Here is a 23020-nt window from a genome sequence, read left to right on the forward strand (position 1 = left end):
CCAGAAAGTTTGTAGAGAAACATTTTTTTCAGGAAAAAGCCTGATGTGCAACAAAAGATGTTGGGAAATCTGCAGATCTAATGTGCAAAAACTCTCATAACCTCAAAACCAGGAATAAACTTTCAGTTTATATGCCTAGTACGTGATATGTCTGCTAACTGCTTATTGAATGAGGTGGGCATTTGCTTTCTCACTTTGCTCTTGCAGATCATTGGTAGCATCCCAGAGAACTGAACTGCAGCGTTCAAATTCTATATAGAGCTCCAAGCCTGTCTCAAAAGAAGCTGCATGTACTAGGAAAACTAGTACTTGTACTTAGGAAAACATGTACTTAGAAAAACCATTATGTGTGTTTAAATTTGTGACTGTTTGCTTGTTTGTCTCCTACATCTTCTTCTGGATCCTCCAGGGAGCTAAAAGAGAAGATCCAGCCTGAAATTTTAGAGTTGATTAAGCAGCAGCGTCTAAATCGTCTTGTTGAAGGAACTTGCTTTAGAAAACTCAACAGTCGACGGAGGCAAGGTACTGAGTAGAAGTATTTTTCCCTTCCTATTTACACTCACCTTCGTTTTTTCTTTGGCTGGAAAGAATAAACACGTTGTTGCATCATTCGGGTGTTTTCAGAACTTATGAGAAGAGTGCCTTTTAAGTTTCTAAAGTGTCACTCTTGTGTGTTGTAAATGCAGCATAAAAGAAAGGTAAAGACATTTTTTCACTGATGCCTAGTCTAGATGGCAAACACTTGGTTGAAAAGTTGAAAACAGACGTTCCTTGACGTGTTGCTTCCTCTGCAATTAGCAGCCAATGAACTGGAATGTGTGACTTGGCGAGCTACATTGTGATGAAATCATATTATGTGACAATGATCACAAGGAGAAGCTACTTTTTTCAAGATGACAGTCTAGAAATACAGTAATAAAAATTATAATCAATGGTATAACTTCTTTAAAGGTTTCAGATTATTCTGTTTCGATCAGAATGAATCAGAATTAGTTTTGCTCATACTTACTCTGAAAGTGATATGAGACTCAAGACCTTTGCATGACAACTATCCATTTTCCATTTCTAAAGCAATTTGTAGTCTTCATTATTGACAGTATTGACAGATGATGATTATTATAATTTCTTTTTTTTCCATGAGTTTTAAGACTCTAGGAAAGTAGTTCTGAATCTTTGGCCCTCTTTTGGTTTTCTGTTCCCAGAAGCAGTTCTCCATCACTGTTAGAGATTCTGGACATTTAGATCCCAAATATCTGGTGGGTTAAAAGTTATTTTGTGGAATATTGTGGCAAAAAGCAAGCTTGGTTATTTTTATACTGTGGTTTATAGGGATTTATCTTGGATTTAGAGTAGTTATTAAGCCGCATTTTAAATAATGTCTATTTTCCAATCCTCTCTCATTTTAGTACCTAGAATTTGACAGTGACCTTTCGGTTTCTCCCTGCATGCATTTAATCCAACAATCCTCATTTTCTGCTTATCTTGACCTAGCGAGATCTGCCATTCAGTCTTTCCTAAATAAAAGCATGCATATAGCTGCACATCTGCTGACTTGATAAGTGTTTCATCTTCTGGTAATCACATGAAAGCTGTTTCACATGAAGGATTCACATTGCAATTTTTTCAGGTTTTTATTTTTTCAAGAGTTGAGGAAGTTCGAGAAAATTTAGAGTGAATTAAGAAAGTATATCTTAGATCAACATGTGAAATTGTTGGTTACCATAACCAGAGGAAAACAAGAAAACTATCTAAAATAACATCCACTTTATATTAAATGAGGTAAAGTGGTGTCAGATTTATGGCAGTGTAGCTAGAACCAAAAGGAAACACCCAGTATATCAAAGAGTTTTCCCCACTTGTAGTAAGTGTGAACAGCAAGTTTAATTCATGCAGCCGCTATAGTTTAGATCACTGATCTGATCATATTTTAGATGAGTAGGTGGGAATTCAGGTAAATCCAGCTTGCATTTTTGGCCAATCTCCATTACAGTGTTCCCTCATTTATTGCGGGGGTTAGGTTCCAGGTCCACCCACAATAAGTGAAAATCCGCGAAGTAGGGACGCTATATTTATTTTAATATTTCTACATTATTTCAGTAGTTATACAATATTTTAAGTCTTTATCAACCAATCATGTGTTGATAAATTGCCTCCTTCTCCTCCCATTGCCGCTTGGGCTCCTTTTCTCTCCCTTTGGCTTCTCCTTCCTCCCTTCTTTAGGCTGTAAACTGCAGTTTTTTATGATTTATAATAGTCTTTTAGAGTTTATTGAAAAACCGTGAAACAACGAATCTGCAAAAAGTGAACCGTGAAGTACTGAGGAACACTGTATATAGTCTGTATATAGAAAGAGAAGCCATTCCTCTCTTTATTTCAAAAAAGGAGTTGGCTGTCATTGAGCTCATATCCTCATGGCTGTTGCAACTGAGCCTGACAACAAATATTATTCACAGGCAGCAACTATTGAAAACCACTTCCAAGAGAAATTATTGTGACAGAAAAAGAATGTGGTAAGAGAAGTAAATAGATGGTACATCTCAAGAAAGGACTAGAATTCACCATAGATATGAGATTCAGGGTGAGGTTGTTGGATTGTATAGTATCAGCTGATAAATCTCATGTCACATGATATCTGTTGATCAATCTTATTTACTCCTTTCAACATAGTACTCATTTATTTCCTCCTGAATTATTTCCTCTTGGCTATTAGATTAATATTCTTCAACTATTTTCATTATTTTATCAGACAAATTTTGGTATTGCCGACTTTCCCCAAACCACAAAGTCTTGCACTATGGAGACTTGGAAGAGAGTCCCCAGGGAGAGGTTCCACATGATTCGTTACAGGATAAATGTAAGTATTCAGGCAATGGGTGTGCTTTTATTTCACATTTAGTATTTTACAATGAGGCTGAGAAATGTGATGCCAATTTGTGTGAGATTTTAAAAGATGAAAAGGTAAAGCATAAACATGGGGTAGAAGGGAGTCTGATGAGCAGATCCCTTCCCTTATTAAAGGAGCAGGGTTGAAGAAAGGAACAGCAAGTTTGTGTATTATGAGTCAACATTGAAAGGAAATGTGCAGTAAAGTCACACTCCTTGTTTGACTGTTTCCAAGGTAACATGCATATCCATCTTGTTGAAACAATAAGGGATACAGTGATACTTTAAAGCAGAGCTTTCCGAACATTTCATGTTGGTGACATATTTTTTAGACTTGCATCATTTTGTAACACAGTACATCAGTTTTACTGGCAAACCAGAGCTTAAATCAACCTCTTATTAAAAATATAGGCATGTACATAAGTTGTCACAGTGAAATGTATTGGGACACAACATATATCATGAAAACCTTTCATTTGTATTTTTAAATAATTTTATTTATTGCTTATTTCACATAGACTCAGAGGTTTTTTGTCACCTTTGCATGACCCACATACACACTGCAGCTGACACACTAAGTGCAGTGGTTCTGAACCTGTGGGTCCCCAGGTGTTTTAGTCTACAACTCCCAAAAATCCCAGCCAGTTTACCAGCTCTTAGGATTTTTGGGAGTTGAAGGCCAAAACATCTAGGGACCCACAGGTTCAGAATCACTGCACTAAGGTGTCATGGCTCAGTTTGGAAAGTTCTGCCTTAAAAATAATATATTTATTATAAGATGAGTTCATGGACTCTATAGCACACTATGTTCCCATATCAGAAGTTACAATACATTTCACTTTTTTGAAACCTGAGAGTTTCCCCTTCAATCCAAAAAGGTGGCAGTGAGATTCATGTCATGCAGAGCCTTCTCTGGGCTTGTTTCTAGCCACTTTCCAGTCTCCTGGGACTTCCCAGTCTCTACTTCCCCCTTGGCTGCACTCCACAACTCCTTCCCTTCCCCTACACCAGGACCCGCATTTGGACTGCAGACTGTTCATGCTCAAAAGGAGTATGTAGGGCATCACCTGAAAAAGCATCACTTGCACAATTCCAGGGAAGTCATTTCTTTAATGTCCATGCCACTGAAGATGTCATGACATTCCACCCTAAAATGCTTCTTTGTAGTCTGGTCACAAGGTCTGTCTACAAACTGTGACAGACCTTGCATCATCTGGTTTAGACTTTTAAGTTAGCAACCCCGTTGCAGAATCTGAATGTATTGGATAGTCGAGCCAGAAAACTGTAAGTTAAGTATTTTGTCAATAATAGCCACCAGTGGGCTTGTTTCTCAAAAAGCTTGTTTGTCACATCTTCTTAGGAAAGTCTAATTGAAGAGCAGGACCTTCCTATTGCAACTTTTGTTGAGCATCCTTTAGTTGCTCCTAGTGGAGATGTAAGGAAATGATGCCATAAGGAAAAGGAAGCCGGCTTGTTTTCTGCTGCCCTGGAAACTAGGAGTCAGAGCAATGGGTTCAATAATAGGAAAGGAGATTCCACCTGAACATTAGGAAGAACTTCCTGACTGTAAGAGCTATTCAGCAGTGGAACTCTCTACCTCGGAGTGTGGTGGAAGCTCCTTACTTCGAAGCTTTTAAACAGAGATTGGATGGCCATTTATCGGGGTTGCTTTGATTGTGCTTTTCCTGCATGGCAGGGAATTGGACTAGATGGCCCATGTGGTCTCTTCCAACTCTATTATTCTATGATTAATAGAAGGGGGAGGAAAGGGGGAGGAAATTAGGGAATTTGGTGGAATTTGGTGTGTTTTTCTACTCGGATGAAACCAAGTTTAGTGGAAAGAGAGTTAGTTTGAATCTTTTTCATAATAAATAAAGTGGCCATGCATTTGGGATCATCAAAGAAAAAGCATGAAATTGATAACATTCCTCCTACATTCTTTTAACCGCTTAACTAGGGCTAAATTGCACTGAATTCAGTTATATTCCTGAACAAACATGTATAGCATCCACATCAGCCCATAAATCTTAATTTCTTAGGAGAGGAGAGACAGCCAGTTAACCATTTCATGTGCCTGGTTTTTCTGATTTTTGTTTTGTTTGGCTCTTCTCACATCAGAAGTTGGAATATGACACAATGAATGCTATTTCTAACACATCAGTTTTGTGTTACATCTTTGAGACTACAGTGTTTTTCTCATATACTTCATTGGAATATTTCTCACACATTCTTTTTTTTTGATACAGTGCCTGTGGCAGATATAAAAGCAATTGTTACAGGAAAAGACTGTCCTCACACGAAGGAGAAGGGAGCCCTGAAACAAAACAAGGTATATTTTTCAATAAAGTCCAGTGATGTTTTAGTTATGCTTTACTCTTGACAAAATGAAAATATTTGTTAATTCCATCTCAGAGAATTTGCAAGTTTCCATCTGAATGTTTATTTTATTATTTTTAATCTCAAGCACATTTACCCTGACCATTTAATGCAGTTTCAAACCGATATTGAAGTGGTTTTGCTGTGCAGATGATTGCATAGGAAATCCTGGAGCCAGTTTGAGGCCCAGATGCTAATAACACAAACCACAGAGCACTGGTGCACATTAAGGTCTTTCTTTTGCATGCTTTTGTGAGTGTTTATTATCTAGTCACAATAGTTTGAAGCTAGTTTTGAACTACATTAAATGGTCAGCAAAAATGGGGCCTTAGTCTCTAGTGAAGACTTAAAACAGATAGACTCACTTAAGAGAGTATCATATAAATTCAGTGTAATAAAGACCTCATTAATGGAAAATGCAGCCATTCTCTGTACGGCTAAGCCTGGTCAATGTAAGTCACATGAAACACAACAGTGATGCAATACTTCCTGAAGCTCAGCAAAGAGAGAGTATGTAAGTATGCTGTATATAAGTGCCATTGGCACTGAACTGACATTGATCTTGGAAATTCTAATGTGTGGCAAAGTAGATATCTTTATGGATATTCTCGAAGAAACTAGAATGCACGGGGCTATACTTCATCAAGCAGTTATTCCTTTGAAGTATGTCTGAATTATGCTAGAATGCGAACCATACTACACATTAGTACTACATAATATACACTGTCACCTCTGGGGTTTTTTTTTTAAATGCAGACATGATTAGAGGCATTTGAGAGGAACTGTAGCATAGAGGCAGGGTAGATCTGTCTCTCTTTTTTTGCACAAATAAAGAGAAAGAAAGCTTATTGGCAAGCTTTTTGGGAACATGTCACAACTGGAGAAGGGAGGGTTAAGCTTGCCATCCCTGTAGCCCTGAGACTGGAGAAAAACTACCAGTCAGTCTAAAATCAGTGAACTACAGGAACAAAGGATGTGACTTTAATATAGACCAGGGGTTCTTAAACTGTTCTCCGTGGAGCCCTCCATGGTACCATGATGCTTCTCGACTTCCCATCTTTCCTCCTCCTCCTCCCCCCCTCCTGAAAAATGTATGGAAATTAGTTTGGAGCTGCACATGCCCGATAGATAGATAGATTGATAGATTGATAGATTAATATAATATAATATAAGAGAAACTTTAACTTCAAAAAAGGCTCCGTGGCTGAAAAAAGTTTGAGAACCCCTGATAGAGACCAAATTCCTGTATTTTCTTTCCTAACTAGTTTTCTATCTCTTTTCCCTCATCATCAAAGTCATTTCACTTTTGAACAAAAATTGTTGATTTTGCCATAAACCCTTTAATAGTTCAATCATTTATGTAAGTACAAAACCAGCAAGTGAAGTCTGTGATGGGCTGTATGTGGGCTAATGAGCTGCGGTTTAATCATGCATTTTCAATAATTGGGACACTTTGCCCCCAGTACTTCCACCAGCTATCACATTAGTTTTTACATGTTCTTTAAAGTCTTTTGACGGAAAAAGATCCCAAATGCCATTATAAAGAAATAAAATTATTCACAATCCCATGGAGATAAGTCAGAAGTCATTACCCCTGTGCCCCCATCAGTAAAAGAAACCTTTTGTATACATAGATGTTCAGAATGTTTTGTGCATGTATCATCTTTAAAGAGATAACTGAGCTTAGGGTATAGCCAGGTAGCAGCTTGGAAAGCCATATTTCCACGCATTCTCACTATACATCCCTCCCCCCCCCCCCCCGCAAATATGTTTTTAAAAATAATTTTAAATAAACGTAACTCCTTGTTTTTCCACTTCTCAATATTAACTAAAGTAATGACTTTTTGTTATTATTTATTGTTATTTTCTCTGAATGCTACAAGCCACCTATCTTTCCTTCTCTCGCTCCAATCCTCCACAGTTATTTTTTCTTTCTCGCCTTCTCACTTTCTTTAAGATGCATTGTTCATCTACTTTTATTGTATTAGGAGGGAAAATATGAGGTAATAGATGTAATGGATAAGGAAGGTTGCTAAAAATTCTAATAAAAATGACTTTAAAAAAAAAAAAAAGAAACACTCTACTTCCACCCATCTCTTTATAACTTCAGCACCCACAACACAGTACAAGGGAACAGCATCAAGTACACCTCAAGCCAGAACTGAAACCATATTATATTCCTCCTCCACTATTTAGTGAAGCTATATCTGCCTAACTGTAACTTTTTGAAGCTACAGTTTCTCCACAAAAATTTCGCTATCCCTTGTCATAATGCTATGTTCTTATAACTTTGATATGGGGGAAAGAACTCCTTACAATTAATTATTTTGGTAACTAGTAACTTCCAAGCTTTGATGTCCAGTTACCTTGTTAGACATATATTAAACAAGGTAGAGGTTTTTATACAGTGCTGAATAGCTCCAAAGTGGGGTATATTTTGAGCATTTGCCTCTTGCCACTCTCAGGAATCTGGTTGGTTCAGTTCCCTCATTTGTAAAGTACTGTAAAAAGGTAAAGTTTCCCCTTACGTTAAGTCCAGTCATGTCTGACTCTGGGGGTTGGTGCTCATCTCCATTTCTAAGCCGAAGAGTCAGCTGCGCCTGTACCTTGGGAAGCCTGACTTGGCCACTGTGGTCCACGCTCTTGTTACATCCCGATTAGATTACTGCAACGCACTCTATGTGGGGCTACCTTTGAAGACTGTTCGGAAGCTCCAACTAGTCCAACGGGAGGCAGCCAGGCTGTTAACTGGAGCAACGTACAGGGAGCGTACCACTCCTCTGCTACGTCAGCTCCACTGGCTGCCGATCAACTACCGAGCACAATTCAAAGTGCTGGCTTTAGCCTATAAACGGTTCCAGCCCAGCTTACCTGTCCGAACATGTCTCCCGCTATGACCCATCGCAGAATCTAAGATCTAAGATAATCTAAGATAATTATACCACTCACTGATTGCCCCACTTGGACTTGAAACGCACCTGAATGTATATTTATATGTATAACTATGTAGGTTTTTTAATGTAAGCTCTCAATTTTAATGTAAGTTTTTAATTTAAATGGATTTTTAAACATGATATAAATTGTTTTGAGATATATGTTCGTGTTGTAAGCCGCCCTGAGTCCCCTGAAGGGTGAGAAGGGCGGGGTAGAAATTATGTAATAAATAAATAGACACCTCCAAGGTCATGTGGCCGGCATGACTGCATGGAGTGCCGTTACCTTCCCGCCGGAGTGGTACCTATTGATCTACTCACATTGGCATGTTTTCGAACTGCTAGGTTGCCAGAAGCTGGAGCTAACAGTGGGCGCTCACTCCGCTCCCGGGATTTGAACCTGGGACCTTTCGGTCTGCAAGTTCAGCAGCTCAGTGCTTTAACACACTTCGCCACCGGGGCTCCAAAGTACTGTAGTAGTTTCTATAATTCAACTTAACAACAACAACAACTTTATTTTTGTATGCTGCCGCCATCTCCCCAACGGGGACTTGGAGCGGCTCACATGGGGACAAGCCCAATACAAATCACATAACATCATAAAAATCAAACAGTCAAAACAACAAGCATCACGTTTAAAAACAAATTAAACAGGTCATAGTTTTAAAAACATAATTAAGAGCAGGAAATATAAACAATCATCCACAGCATTAAAAGGTCCAATATGGACATAAATGGGCAAACAATCAAAACTGATAAAAAGAGTGTCTATATCAAAATAGAACATACATCAAATAGACAAAGCAGGTAGGGAAGATAAATATGGGATGGAAATCAAACTATAACGTGACAGGGCAAATTTTGATGCGGGTAAGGGCCAGGATATAAGGGATTTGTCTAATCAAATGAACGACAGAACATCCATGTTTTTAACTGCTTCCGATAGACAACAAGGGTCGGTGCTAACCTAATCTCCCTGGGGAGGGAATTCCAGAGCTGGGGAACCACAGAGAAGGCCTTCTCCCGCATCCCCACCAACCGCATTTGCGAAAGGGGAGGAAGCGAGAGAAGAGCCTTCCCAGCAGATCTTAGAGATCGCACAGTTCGTAGAGAAAGATGCGGTCACGAAGATAGGCTTGTTCTGAACCATTTAGGGCTTTATAGGTAAGCACCTGTCAATAGTGATTGACAGATTCTACAATTGCCCTTTTTAAAATTTCAAAGTACTACAAATTTCCAACAGCTTTCACAGGTAGAAGATGTACTCAATTCTGTTTTTTCTGAACTGAATGAAGAATGGGATATAATTTATATTCAGAATGTGAATTTCTGCACTTGAATTTCCATCCGAATATGAGGCCATCTGTCAGGAATGCATTGATGTATTATTGCATGGCAGGGGGATGGACTGAATAGCCTTTGTGGTCTCTATGATTGAAAAAGACATGCTTTTGAAAAATGTACTTCATAAACACTATGTACATTTCTAAATGATGCAAAAAAAATAATACTTTAGTCAATGTAGGCTTAATCCATTATAGCACCCAATAGGAAAATGCATACAAAATAATATATTGCTTTTGCTTTAAGAAAAACCAGATGCCGTCTGCTCTATGCTTCTGTCAGAGCTCTTTTAGCCAAAAAAAAAAAAAAAAAAGACTGCTGGATCATGATTACAGGGTCTTCTTTCTATGTATAAAATACTTGATGTATCGTGTTTGTTGCATGACTGAAGAGAACGTACAAAAGACCTTTTCCTCCATATGCCTTCATTCTGCATAGCAATCCCCTTCGTGTTTACATATTGCCAGATCAGAAGTGACAGAATGATACTGCCACAAGCAAAGAAAAGATGTGGCAGAATGTCCTTACTGGTGGTTTCATCATTTTCCCATTTGCCAGCATACAGCTTTTCCCCTTCCAGTGGGATCATAAACAACAGATAAGCTTTATCTTAGATGGTAACTGAATGGCCTGCCTAGTTTGAGTAATTTGATAGGATACCACCTCGTTTACTTTTTTTCCTCTTTACCATTTTTCAGTATTTTCTTTAATTACAAGCAGTATGATTTCTGCCATTTTAGTAAGTCTCTTATTTTCATTTAATGAGCAATATGCAAACAACAAACAAAACAAGTAAACAAAACACTATCAACCCTGCATTGCCTTAATCGGACCTCACATCAATCACATTTGGGGAAGATCACTTAGCATATTTTCTTCCAAACTATACAGAAAATGTTTAGGGATCTAGAACCCTTTTTCCAAAATTGTGTTTTTTCCATGTTTTGGGGAATTACTAATATAATAGCTTCAAGTACTCAAAATTGATAAAGGTAAAGGTAAAGGTTTCCCCTGACGTTAAGTCCAGTCATGTCTGACTCTGGGGGTGTGGTGTTCATCTCCATTTCTAAGCCGAAGAGCCAGCGTTGTCCGTAGACACCTCCAAGGTCATGTGGCCGGCATGACTGCATGGAGCGCCCTTACCTTCCCACCGGAGCGGTACCTATTGATCTACTCACATTGGCATGTTTTCGAACTGCTAGGTTGGCAGGAGCTGGAGCTAATAGCGGCCGCTCACGCCGCTCACGGGGTTTGAACCTGGGACCTTTCGGTCTGCAAGTTCAGCAGCTCAGAGCTTTAACACACTTTGCCACCGGGGCTCCAACTCAAAATTGATACTCAAAAAAAAATTCCAGAAATACTCCTGGAAAAAGTCAGCTGCTTCTTTCCTTGTGAGACCCTTGAGTACTAGGTGCTAATTTAGGAGTTTGCACAAAGTAAGGAAAATACAGCACAGCTATCCTAACATTGTACCAGTTCAGAATAAATGCAATAGAGATTCCATGTTTAAGTACTTCTGAACTTTAACTATTCTCCCTCTACATAGAAAACAGTCATGTCAAGGAAATGGGTATGGTAGCGCCTCTTCTTGAAGGTATGGTCAGTTCTCAAATGGGATAACATGTCAACAGATCTTTCTTCTTCCTCCATAGCTATATTCTGAAGTGGTGCAATACCCAAGGACTACATGATTCTTCTACATGTGTAGAATAACACTAATCAGGAATAAACTATACATTTGCTCATATCTTGGGAAACTGCTTCTTTAGATAACCGTTCCAAGAATCCTCTAACCAGCATGGCCATTGATCATGAAGATTCTGGGAATTGTACTCCATGAAAGCAAATTTTCCAAAATATGTTTCTACTCCTGTTATAGTGGTATCTTGCAGTGAGCAACATGTAGCCCTGGGTTTACTCCTGAGTATGCACCTATTTGCTTACATGCACGTTTCAGTCTGATTCCAAAATTATTCGTCAGATGATGGCTTCAAGTCCTAGCCTGCAAGATAGAGAGTGAGAGGAAAAGAAGCTGGGAAGAAAAGTGGATAAGAGAGAGAGAGAAGGGGGTGTGTGGACGTAGGCATAGTAAAGTTATGGGTCTTTCCAGTTTGGCCTACAGCCCTACTTGCCTCCACTATAAAGTCCCTGACAGATCACCTCCAAGGGAATGCAGCCCTCAACAGAATAAAGGCTTCCCCTCTCTATTTTAAATGAAAAAGGTATATGAAGTAAAACAAATAAATCATCACTGGCTGGAATACACATGATGTAATATGATGTACAACATAATGCACCTCCATTGGTGAAAAGTATTGTCATCCTTCAGAATTCCTCAAGGTCTGGTTACCAAGGTACACATAAACATTTTCAACCATTACTCCTGCTCCAGCAGTGGATGCACAAGTCCTTAAATTTCACAGTTAATTATATTTTACTATTTATTTTTATGAAAAAAACAGCTTTCCCCTAGGAATATGGGACAGCTTTGGAAAGTCCATATCTGGGTTGCTGTGAGTTTTCCGAGCTGTATGGCCATGTTCCAGAAGCATTCTTTCCATGGCCATGCAGCCCGGAAAACTCACAGCAATCCAGTGATTCTGGCCATGAAAGCCTTCGGCAAGACAAAATCCATGTCTGTTATTCATATTTGTTACACAGGATCAAATTTTAACCAGTGGAACAAGCTTTTTCTTTATTGTTTCTTTTTCTTTGTGAAAATAATGAAATATTACAAGATGGCAGCAACTGAAATATATGGCTACACATTGTTCATGAACTATTACAAAGCATCAAGAACAAAACTTACTACCACCCAATTTTAAATGTCTTAATTCAACTGTTAATATAGGGTTGCAACTCTCTGTCCTTTCCACGAATCTCTTGACCCACTCCACACTGGGTCACATGGTTTGAATCAGAACCATTCTAGCTGAAAAGTGAGATAATTTCTAACATTCAATGTTTTTACAACAGAAATGTATTGCACGATGACGTAGAGGTTTTGCAGATATATGGTGCATTACTTGTTTGATATGTTGTAAAATTCAGAACCAGGAACAAAAAAATGGGCAACTTAATATATCATCTATATTTGCTTCCATATTGTCTTGTGTTCTATATTTGTTATATTCTGACTATAACTTGGAAAGCATAACAATAACATTATTTGATTGCTAACTTTAGTTAAGATTTACACATTGTGATCCTCTTTGAAAATTAGGTGACATAATGACATTCCCCATAGCATCAGTGGCTTCCATTCTTTTATTTTACTAGATGACTTAAAGTTTCCAGTATTAGATGAGCATTTTATACTGACATATCATTTTAAAACAATTGTGAGAAACAGTAGTTTCTTTTCTGGCAACTACTTTTTCATATTATTTTTAATGTACCATATGTCTGCTATAGTGGCCTAATACCCTAGAGGCATCTGATCCCATCTGCTTGGAAGCTAAGAAGGGTCAGCTCTAGTTAATATTTGGCTGTGAGACTGCTATAGGCTATATTTCAGAGGGAAGAAATGGGAAAACACTTCTCTTGAGCATTTCTTGCCTAAGAAAACTCTATGAAACTAATGGGATTGCTAAAGGTCAACAATCGTATTGAAGACACGTAGACACCCACAATGCAGCTTATCTCATTTATAGGTCATAAAAATCTTAGTTCCACTTCTGTGTGTAATTTTATCTTGATTGCATTGCAACAAAAATGAAAAATCCTACCTTAACAAGCAACAAGAGTACTTGGCTTTCATTTCTCTTGTGATTGCTTTCTAAATATCTCATCCATCCTAAAGGCCCCTTTGCCAAAAACGATGCAAAAATCAAGCTTGCAAGTGCAAACTGTAAATACATTTATTTATATCACTGATTTTAGTTGAAAATTAGGAGGTAAAGCTTACATAAATTCTGATAGTGTCTAATGGGACCATTCATGTATGAGGACTGAAGGTTTCCTTAAAAGAGACTGCCATATTTATTTCTGAACAAACAGTACATTGGTAGAGTCAGAACTTGGAAATATAATTTGTTTAGAATTAATGCTCAGAATCTTCTAACTAGTTGTGCTGGTTGGAAGATCCCAAAGGTTGTGGTGGTGCAAAAAAAAAAAAAAAAAAGCAACTTAGCCAAGGCAGAGCTATTGTCTGCTGGTAAATGCTATTGAATTCTCCTTTGGTGTGTTCTAGAAATAAATCAACAACAAAAACAGCCAACATTAGACTTCTCCCCTCTCCTAGGAATCGCAAGGCCATTTCTTCATTCTGTTCATCTATGCAGCAGTATTTCAAAAGGCTGTTATATGGTGTCTCGCATCTCCCCTGGGCTTGCCACAGTGGAAATAAAATTGTAAATTAGCTTTCTTCTATTTAAGTGAATATTGCAGAGTCAAGTTTGAAATAACATCACACTAAGGAGGTGGCAGGCTTGTTTAATGCTACTCTAGAGTCTAGGACACAGAGTAGTGGATTTAAATTGCAAGGAAAGAGATGATGATGATGATGATGATGATGATGATAATAATTTCAATAATAAAAAATGTCTTATCCACCTCTCTTTGTGGCTCGAGGCAGGTTACAACATATCATCATTATATAAAGTACATATATTAAAATGTATTCCTATAAAATACATACTGTATATTAAAATACAAAGAACAAAGATTAAAATATAGCAAACACAAGACGAGAGTTTAAAATTCATGATTAAAACAGGCTGGGGTAGGCCTGTTGGAAGAGATGGGTCTTCAGATGTGTTTAAAATTTCGACAGCTGATCTAGCTGTCGACTCTCTACCAGCAGATTCCACTAAACATTAGGGAGAACTTCCTGGTGCCTTGGAATATGCTGCCTCAAAGTGTGCTGGAGTCTTATTTTCTGGAGGTTTTAAAGCAGAGGCTGCAGGACCATCTGTCAGGAGTGCTTTGTATTTCCCTGAATGGCAGTGGTTTGGGCTGGATGGCCCTTGTGATCTCTTCCGCCTTTATGGTTCTATGTGATACCTTGCAATTTTATTGGTAGAAATCAGGCCAGCCTTTGGATTTCATGCACAGAAAGGTTATACAGGTTATACCTTGGCCTCTTAAAGTTTTAAACATGTGTTGTTGTATGAATTTTCTATGTTCTGGAATCCACTGAGTTACTCTTATCATCCCCAAAGATATGTTCTTATGTTTTGATACAAGAAAGCCCAAATTATCTGAGAATATCAAGAAAACACAGAAATGCCAAACACTGTCCCAAAACAACAATATCTGCACCTTCAGAGGGTAGACTCTAATCGGCTAAACCCTACTGTTTGGTTAAAACGCTACAAAACTCAGTTATTTGCTGGAATTAGACCAAAAAGTACTCCTCCAGAAGTAGTGATCCAGGAATGCTGAGACTACAAGTCAATTCACACTTAAAGGTTGCTCACAATTTAGGTAAAATTCTCTCACCATTTTTCTTTATCCAGCATGGTCATAAGGAGGAAAATATAAGCAACTGTTTCCTGCTTTAATGACAACATGGCACTTTGTTTACTTCAAACTATATAACATGGATTAATGCTGGCTTGTTCAAACAAACCATTATTTGAACTAATCATAATTAGTCCCACTCATATGCAAGGAACCACGATAATGAGCTCTCCTCCTCAAGACTACAGTGAAAAATAGGGAAAGCAAGATGTCTTGAATCCAGTACACTATATTATAGTATTCATTGTGAACTGAGAATATTATATTAGGAGTTTCTTATTCTAATTTGCCTTGTCTCTTTTCAGGAAGTGCTTGAGCTAGCTTTCTCTATATTGTTTGACTCAAATGGACAGTTAAATTTCATCGCTCCTGACAAGCATGAGGTAAAATTTTCTTTGTGTTTTTTGAAATAATAATGTCACACAGTCCTTCTTCATGTCCAATAGATGGGTTGGATTTCTTGGTTTGCAAGTAGGGAACTCAGCTAAACCATTTCAGGTAGTCCACCAAAATCAACCAGGAGAGATAAGGCTTTCCAGAGATCTCTGAGATGATATCTTAACTGATACTCATTTCTCATAGTGGGATTATGCTATCGTAGTGACTCCTACAATACATCAGAGTAATCTGAGCCTACATTAATAACAGCCAAACAGAACCAAAATTCTTGGTGTCTTGCTTTTTAGATCAGTTCCAGGTTGTTGTTGTTGTTGTTGTTTTTTTCGGGGGCTGGTTCAAAGAAATTGCTTTGGATAGATTGCAGCAGCTCTCGTGTCTTAGATATGGTTATCATGATTTTCTATGGATGAGGAGATGATAACTGTTATGTGGCATGTGTTCTGTATCTCAAACACTAGAGCTGATAGGGAATCAGCAGGTCAAATATATCCAGGAACAGGGCTTAACATTTAAGGCACCAAAATGTGTGTTGGCCAGTGTAATAGATTTTTATGAAAAAAGGAGGAGAAACAAATAAACTTATTGTATGTTTTATATATATATATATATATATATATATATATATATATATATATATATATAATGACATAATATCTAAAAAATTGATGTTAAAACAAAAAACCAAATGTTATTTCAAGAAGGGCTTTACCAAGTTGCAGAGCATCATGATAAAATAGTGAGACTTGTATCTCCTGGAAGGGACTCCTACAGCCTATATTCAGCCCTCTAGAAGGCCATCTCCCAAATCAGAACTAACTATATAGGAGCCTCCGGTGGCCTAGGGGATAAAAGCCTCGTGACTTGAAGGTTGGGTTGCTGACCTGAAGGTTCGAATCCCACCCGGGGAAAGCGAGAATGAGCTCCCTCTATCAGCTCCATGCGGGGACATGAGAGAAGCCTCCCACAAGGACGGTAAAACATCAAAACATCCGGGTGTCCCCTGGGCAACGTCCTTGCAGACAGCCAATTCTCTCCATAAGCAACTCCGGTTGCTCCTGACACGAAAAAAAAACTAACTATATATGTTGCTGGGACATGCAAGCAGACCTCCAAAAATGTTCCAATTCAGTACTTTCAGTACTCTGAAAGAAATAGGAAGCCAGTATAGCCATTTCAGCTGGAAAAGACTTCAGTATTCCAGCACAGTATGTTAACAGTCATCCAAGTCCCATCTTTTAAGTTGTTCCAGAAGGACAGCATGAACAATGGTATCAAAAGCCATGGAGTCCAGAGGAATCAGGATGAATGCACTGTCCTCATGTTTAGACTCAAAATAGTTCTATAACTATAACTCATAAAAGTTAGAGTAAAGAAGCTACTACATGCTCAAGCATCCTGCCTAAGAAAGGAATGTTACAGACTAGTCAACTCTCCTAAGATTTCTCTTCCCATACTGAGACATTTACCATGTCTACTAGTTCATTGCCAGCCCATTTCTGGCTACTTTTACCAAGCCAGGATGGTTATGCTCAAATATATGTGCCATGAGCTCTCCAAGAGTCCTGTCCACATAATCAGTTGTACATTTACTGTCAATGTTCTTATTATAATATCAATATGGTCTTAGAATTTTATTGTATGCTTGATTTTAACCACTTTTCGCCTGTCTGAATGGCACTTTATCACCAAAAGTGGGGAGGAATGTACTTTTTATATATACATAGGCATGTTCTTCCCTACTATTATGCTGATCCTAACAACAGCGCTACATGGGTTATCTTATCAGGTTGGTGAAACCCTCTTGCATGTCCCCACCCATTATCTTTGTTCTGTTCAGCTTCTCTCTTTTATGCATCTCCCTCCCGCTCCTGATTACATTCATATAATAATTCTTCCATTTCCCCCTCTTCTTTAAAGCTTGAGATACACGGTGAGTTCTAGCTATTTTTAATCTTAGTGCTGTTTTATAGCACATGGCCAGCTAAATTTAAAATCCATCCCTTGGCAAGAAACGTACAAGCATCTTTTATATGATAAAAACGCTGTTATGGTTGATTTAATTTTCTCCTCGTAAACTAGGACACAGGCCAATATGATTGAAATCTTTATTTTTAGACAATACCATTCAAGCACTTTTGTTCACCATTGCATAAATGGCTTTCAGTAATAAATTCAAGGGGTTGATTGGATAGAATTTGACTGTTGTTCACAAAGTCCCCTAGGACTGCTACTGATTTAAAACACTTACTTAGCTCATGTTTATCTGGAACTGTCAGCTTCAGGGAGACATGGCCATTTCTTTGTATTTTTTTCAGGTCAGGAAATGTTAAAAGATTTTTTACAGTAAATCCAGCCTTCAGAATCACTATTTTTTCAAAGTCATGTTACACTGACATACTGCTCATTCATACGAAGAGCAGGATGATATAACGTTTTACGCATTTCATAACTGATCCAGTGATATAATGTATGAATTTTATATTGCTAGAAATATTATTGATAAAATGGATTTGGAACTACTTTCTTTTTATGTTCATCAGCAAAGCCTAGAGCAACCCCCACACATCTCACAGAGAGATTATGAAAGATAAATGCACATGTACTTTCTTTCTCCAGTCAAATACTCTCTAAGTAGGTTAAGTTCAAGGGGGGTGTACTAACCCCATCATGTGAAGCATGCAGAGAAATTCTGTTTGCAGTGGCTGCCCAGATGACTCAGAATCCTCCAGTGGGACAGGTCTAGTGCACCCCCTCCCCTCCTCACAAGTTTGTTTAGCCTAGTTAATAGGACTTAAATAAGACTATGTACTCATGTACATCAGCCCTGTTAGTCTGGATGATTTGCAACATTTTTCTTTTAAAACATGGTGACCCAGATACTTGTCCCAGATTAGTTTTGATGAGCAATGGTGTACCTAAAATTGAAGCAAGTTCAAAGAGGATAAAAGTGGTCCCGCGTGAAAAGGGATTGATTCTGCTCTTAGATGTACAGTGCCTTGCAGGAGTATTCACTCCCTGTTTGAGAAGGAGACTGAATCCTTATAAAACCCTTAAGTGCTTGTTTATTTTGTACTGTATAGTTAACATGTATGCCATATTAAAACTACAGGCAATCCCCGAGTTACAAACATCCAACTTACAAATGACTCATAATTAAGAACGGGAGTGAGACAACAGGAAGTGAAATGAAATTTACCCCTCAGAAGGGAAATCCACTCTTGAAAGAGTTGTCATGGAGGGAAAGTGTCTCAAAACTGAAGCTTTATTGCCAATCCTTGTTTCCACAACAAGCCACATTTTTCAAAATCCAGTGATCACAGGGACAGAAAGTGAGGTGAAATCTTCTGAACGGGCACAGACAGCAAAGCAAGCACCACATGGACGTTATGACGGGGGGTTAAAATCAGCTCCGCAACACCCTGATTTATTGGTGATCCAGGTCTCTCACCAATCCATCCTCAGTCAGACTGCTTGCCCGTCCGATAAGCAGCACGACAAACGACACCACAGTCATTAATCAGCTGTACGCAGCGGTCCTAAGACTTTATTATATATACAAACTATTTACAAGTTACAAAGCCCATCGCTCATAGGACACATGCTTTCTTAAGCAACAAAGCACGTCCTCTCTCCTTGCCGATCAGCGAAGCTCACACTGCCGATAACTGCACATTCCACAGCAGAATGCCGAACGTCCTCTGAGACCGGAAGTCACGACCTATTGGCTCGGCAGGCTATCACTCAAACTGACCTGCTGTTAACACTTGTGATGCTGGAAAAACATGTCCGGAATACACAGTTGCAAACCTCCAACAGTAAAAACAATTGATTCATCATTTCACACTTACACCCAAAATACACCAACATGTTAACCCTTCCCAATGCTATTCAAAGCTGTCTGTCTGTCTATCTGTTTATCTCTATCTATCTATCTATCTATCTATCTATCTATCTATCTATCTATCTATCTATTTGGCTGGAGTTACACTTAAAAATGTACCTTTTCTGACTTACAAGCAAATTCAACTTAAGAAGAAATCTACTGCCTATATTTGACACATTCATAGAATTGAGTATTTTCTGTATCAAGTTGTAGCAATGCCAATTAAATCCAACTAAATGTGACAAACTGGAGGGTATGTGTGTGTGAATAATTCTGCCAAAGCACCTCAGCTAAAGAATAGAGTCATAAATATTCTCCTCCTCAACTAGAAATGTTGTCCATACATTAAGAAACCCAATTTTTAAATTATCAATAATACTTTGGGGACCTTGTACAAAGAAACAAACAAAAAAATCCCAAAACATTATTACACAGAAAACAATTGGAGCTTTTCCCCCAATTTTCTTTACAGTGAAAAGAACTCTTGAAATTTCACCCAACAAAGAAAAAAACTAAAATTATTCATTCTAGTGTGCAGAAATACAGTTAGTGAAGATTTTCATCCCTCCTTTTTATAACCAAAACATGAAAGCACCTGTTGAAAGATGACGAAAAGTGGAATGGTGGAGAGTAGTAAATTTCATTTTATTACATATCAGAAAACAATTTTTTCTTCTCAATCACCCCCAAATTTGTTAAAATTTTTGGTGTGATCAATAGCTCACAGAAATGGCATGTCTGATCTTTTCAGTGTAAAATGCAAAGAAGGAATTGTGTTATCTCACTCCTATGACCCAGACATCTCACTCCTATGACCCAGTTCACACATCTCACGTTGGCAGATATGTGCATCATTATCATTATATAATGTATTCATTTGTTGTAAGCCACCATGAGTCCCTTCAGGGAGAGGGGGCAGGATATAAATAAAGATTATTAATATTTTATTATGACACAACAAACAAGATAGATATGCTGGATTTCGTATCACAAAATCACAAGTCGAACACTTCCCATGTGTCTAGGACTGTGTGATGTATTTTTGGATGATGCGTGCAGATCCCAGTAGGGTGGCCTTTTGCAGTTGGCAGATCGTGATTTTGTCAATGTCTATTGTTTCCAAATGCCGGCTGAGATCTTTTGGCATGGCACCCAATGTGCCGATCACCACCGGGACCACCTGTGCTGGTTTCTGCCAGAGTCTTTGAAGTTCAATCTTGAGGTCCTAATAGCAGCTGAGTTTTTCCTGTTGTTTTTCGTCAGTGCGACTGTCAACTGGGATGGTGACATCAATGATCCAAACCTTTTTCTTTTCCACAACTGTGATGTCTGGTGTGTTGTGTTCCAGAACTTTGTCAGTCTGGATTCGAAAGTCCCACAGTATCTTTGCGTGCTCATTTTCCAATACTTTTGCAGGTTTGTGATCCCACCAGTTCTTTACTGCTGGGAGGTGGTACTTGAGGCATAAGTTCCAATGAATCATTTGGGCCACATAGTTGTGCCTCTGTTTGTAGTCTGTCTGTGCAATTTTCTTACAGCAGCTGAGGATATGATCAATGGTTTCGTCAGCTTCCTTGCACAGTCTGCATTTTGGGTCATCAGCTGATTTTTCGATCTTGGCCTTAATTGCATTTGTTCTGATGGCTTGCTCCTGGGCTGCAAGGATCAGGGTTATTATTATTATTATTATTATTATTATTATTATTATTATTATTATTATCTCAGATATTGCAGTGAAAACACACGTTACTTATGCTTCCTTTTCTCTGCAAAACCTGAACCTGCCTGAGAAAACTTAATGGTATTTAATAACACACTCAGATGGGGTAGTTTACTTTTTTAGCTAGCATATTTTATTGGAGCCCCAACATTCTAAGAACTTTGGGATGCACAGGTTGTAACTGAAGTAACAGGGCATTTATATTGATGAGGACATGATTCTGCATACAAATATTTTTGAAAACCAACTTAATACAGGTTTCACTGACTCACTCCTCCTTTTCCTCTTTCTAGTACTGTGTGTGGACTGATGGTCTCAATGCCCTTCTGGGAAAGGATATGATGAGCGAACTCACACGCAATGACTTGGACACTCTGCTCAGTATGGAGATAAAGTTGCGTCTCCTGGACCTGGAGAATATACAGATCCCAGATGCTCCGCCACCAATTCCAAAGGAACCAAGCAACTATGACTTTGTATATGACTGTAACTAACATTGCTCTCTCAACTGAGTCTTACACTTAAACTGGAAGTATAACTGGAGAGATTTTTTTAAACGAAGAGAACAAGATATATACATTGGATTTCATTTCAAGGGGCTCAGAAACACTTATTTCCCCTTGCTTTCAACCCTTCTGTCTGACACCGTCTCCCAATTGTTAATGGGAAAACAACTGCTTTCATTAATGTCTTGCCACTGGGCTCCATCAGATGAAAGCAATGGGCAAGATCAACTTAAAATGTTGCCCTAGGTGGAACTTCCTTGTTTTTAAAATGCCGGACTGCACATTCCAAATAAAAGGACAGTGTGGCCAAAAGGCATGACCACCAAACCAAATCCAGCATTGCAGGTGCTTTAAATGGAAGAAAAGAAGTAAAGAACAAAGGCTACTGTAAATGGAGAGTGATCAAACATTCTTATCCACCTCTCCCAAACTTTTGAGTCAGTTTAAATAGCTGACCACAGTAAAAATGAAGAAGATTAACTCCTTTCAGCTTCTACACATTTCTTGTTGTGGCCACTAGCATCCTCTTCATTAACACAAGCATCTACACCACCATTTTCTGCTATGTCCAGTGACTGCTTCTTAAAATAATAAGTTCACAAGTCTTTGCTGCAAACATGTCTAACCTCATAATGGGCAGATTTACTATCTCCCCTAACTGATTTCCACACCTTTAATGACTCCACTTGTCCTTTTTTCTCCCTGTTGTATAATTACATATCACTAAAATTAGCAGGAGTATTTGTCCAAGGTGGAATTGATAATTGTGTGGAAAGCGGCATATGCCATTGGTTACTATAAAGTGTTCTGTGTCCAGGTTTTTGTCCTACAATGTGGAGAGTTACTAATTTGCAAGGGATTTGGTTTTGTACAAAAGATTTGAATAATTCTTGCCAAATATGTATTTAATTAAAATGCTATATTATTGTATGTACTTCTTTTTTAAAGTTGTCTTTTCATTTCCATATAATACCTGGAATATTTGCCCTGGCCGAGAAAATATGCACCAACATTGCCATCAACATTGCTGTGGAATAAAGTTGGACTTGTACTTATCCTTGGTAATGCTGTCTTTATTCTCAAACTCTTGCAGGGTATTTGCCATTTCTTGTTTTCACTCCTAGGGTGAAAAGGCAGTAGTTAGTTGAGTAGATAACCATTCTGCTTTTGGAACTAGGACAAAGGAAACACTTGTCAGAATTGTCTCTTTGACAATGAGCTAGAGAATCCCTGAATTTGAAAGGAACTATAACCTCATCCAGTCTTATACATTTAGGTGACAATTCATAAGCCACTAGAGCAGTGGTTTTCAACCTGTGGGTACCCAGGTGTTTATATAATAATAATAATAATAATAATAATAATAATAATAATAATAATAATAATTATTATTATTATTATTATTATTATTATTATTATTATTTATATACTGCCCTATCTCCCGGATAGGACTCAGGGCGGTTTCCAATCATAAAAACAAAACAACATTACATAACAACATAATAACACATTA

General features: G+C 38.2%; 1 protein-coding gene across 4 annotated transcripts in view; it reads left to right on the forward strand.

Moving 5' to 3' along the window:
* elmo1 (engulfment and cell motility 1) overlaps positions 1–22562 on the forward strand; it is a 393582-nt gene extending 371020 nt beyond the window's left edge. For all 4 annotated transcript variants that reach the window (XM_008112853.3, XM_008112854.3, XM_062957287.1 and 1 more), the window contains 5 exons: positions 410–522; positions 2747–2854; positions 5130–5212; positions 15305–15382; positions 21295–22562. In XM_008112853.3, the coding sequence (XP_008111060.1) occupies positions 410–522; positions 2747–2854; positions 5130–5212; positions 15305–15382; positions 21295–21495 (583 nt within the window). In that variant the 3' untranslated portion in view covers positions 21496–22562. The remainder of the gene's footprint in view (positions 1–409; positions 523–2746; positions 2855–5129; positions 5213–15304; positions 15383–21294) is intronic.
* The last annotated feature ends 458 nt before the right edge of the window (positions 22563–23020 follow it).

The sequence above is a fragment of the Anolis carolinensis genome, chromosome 6 (genome assembly GCF_035594765.1).
Source record: "Anolis carolinensis isolate JA03-04 chromosome 6, rAnoCar3.1.pri, whole genome shotgun sequence".
NCBI classification, from domain to species: Eukaryota; Metazoa; Chordata; class Lepidosauria; order Squamata; family Dactyloidae; genus Anolis; species Anolis carolinensis.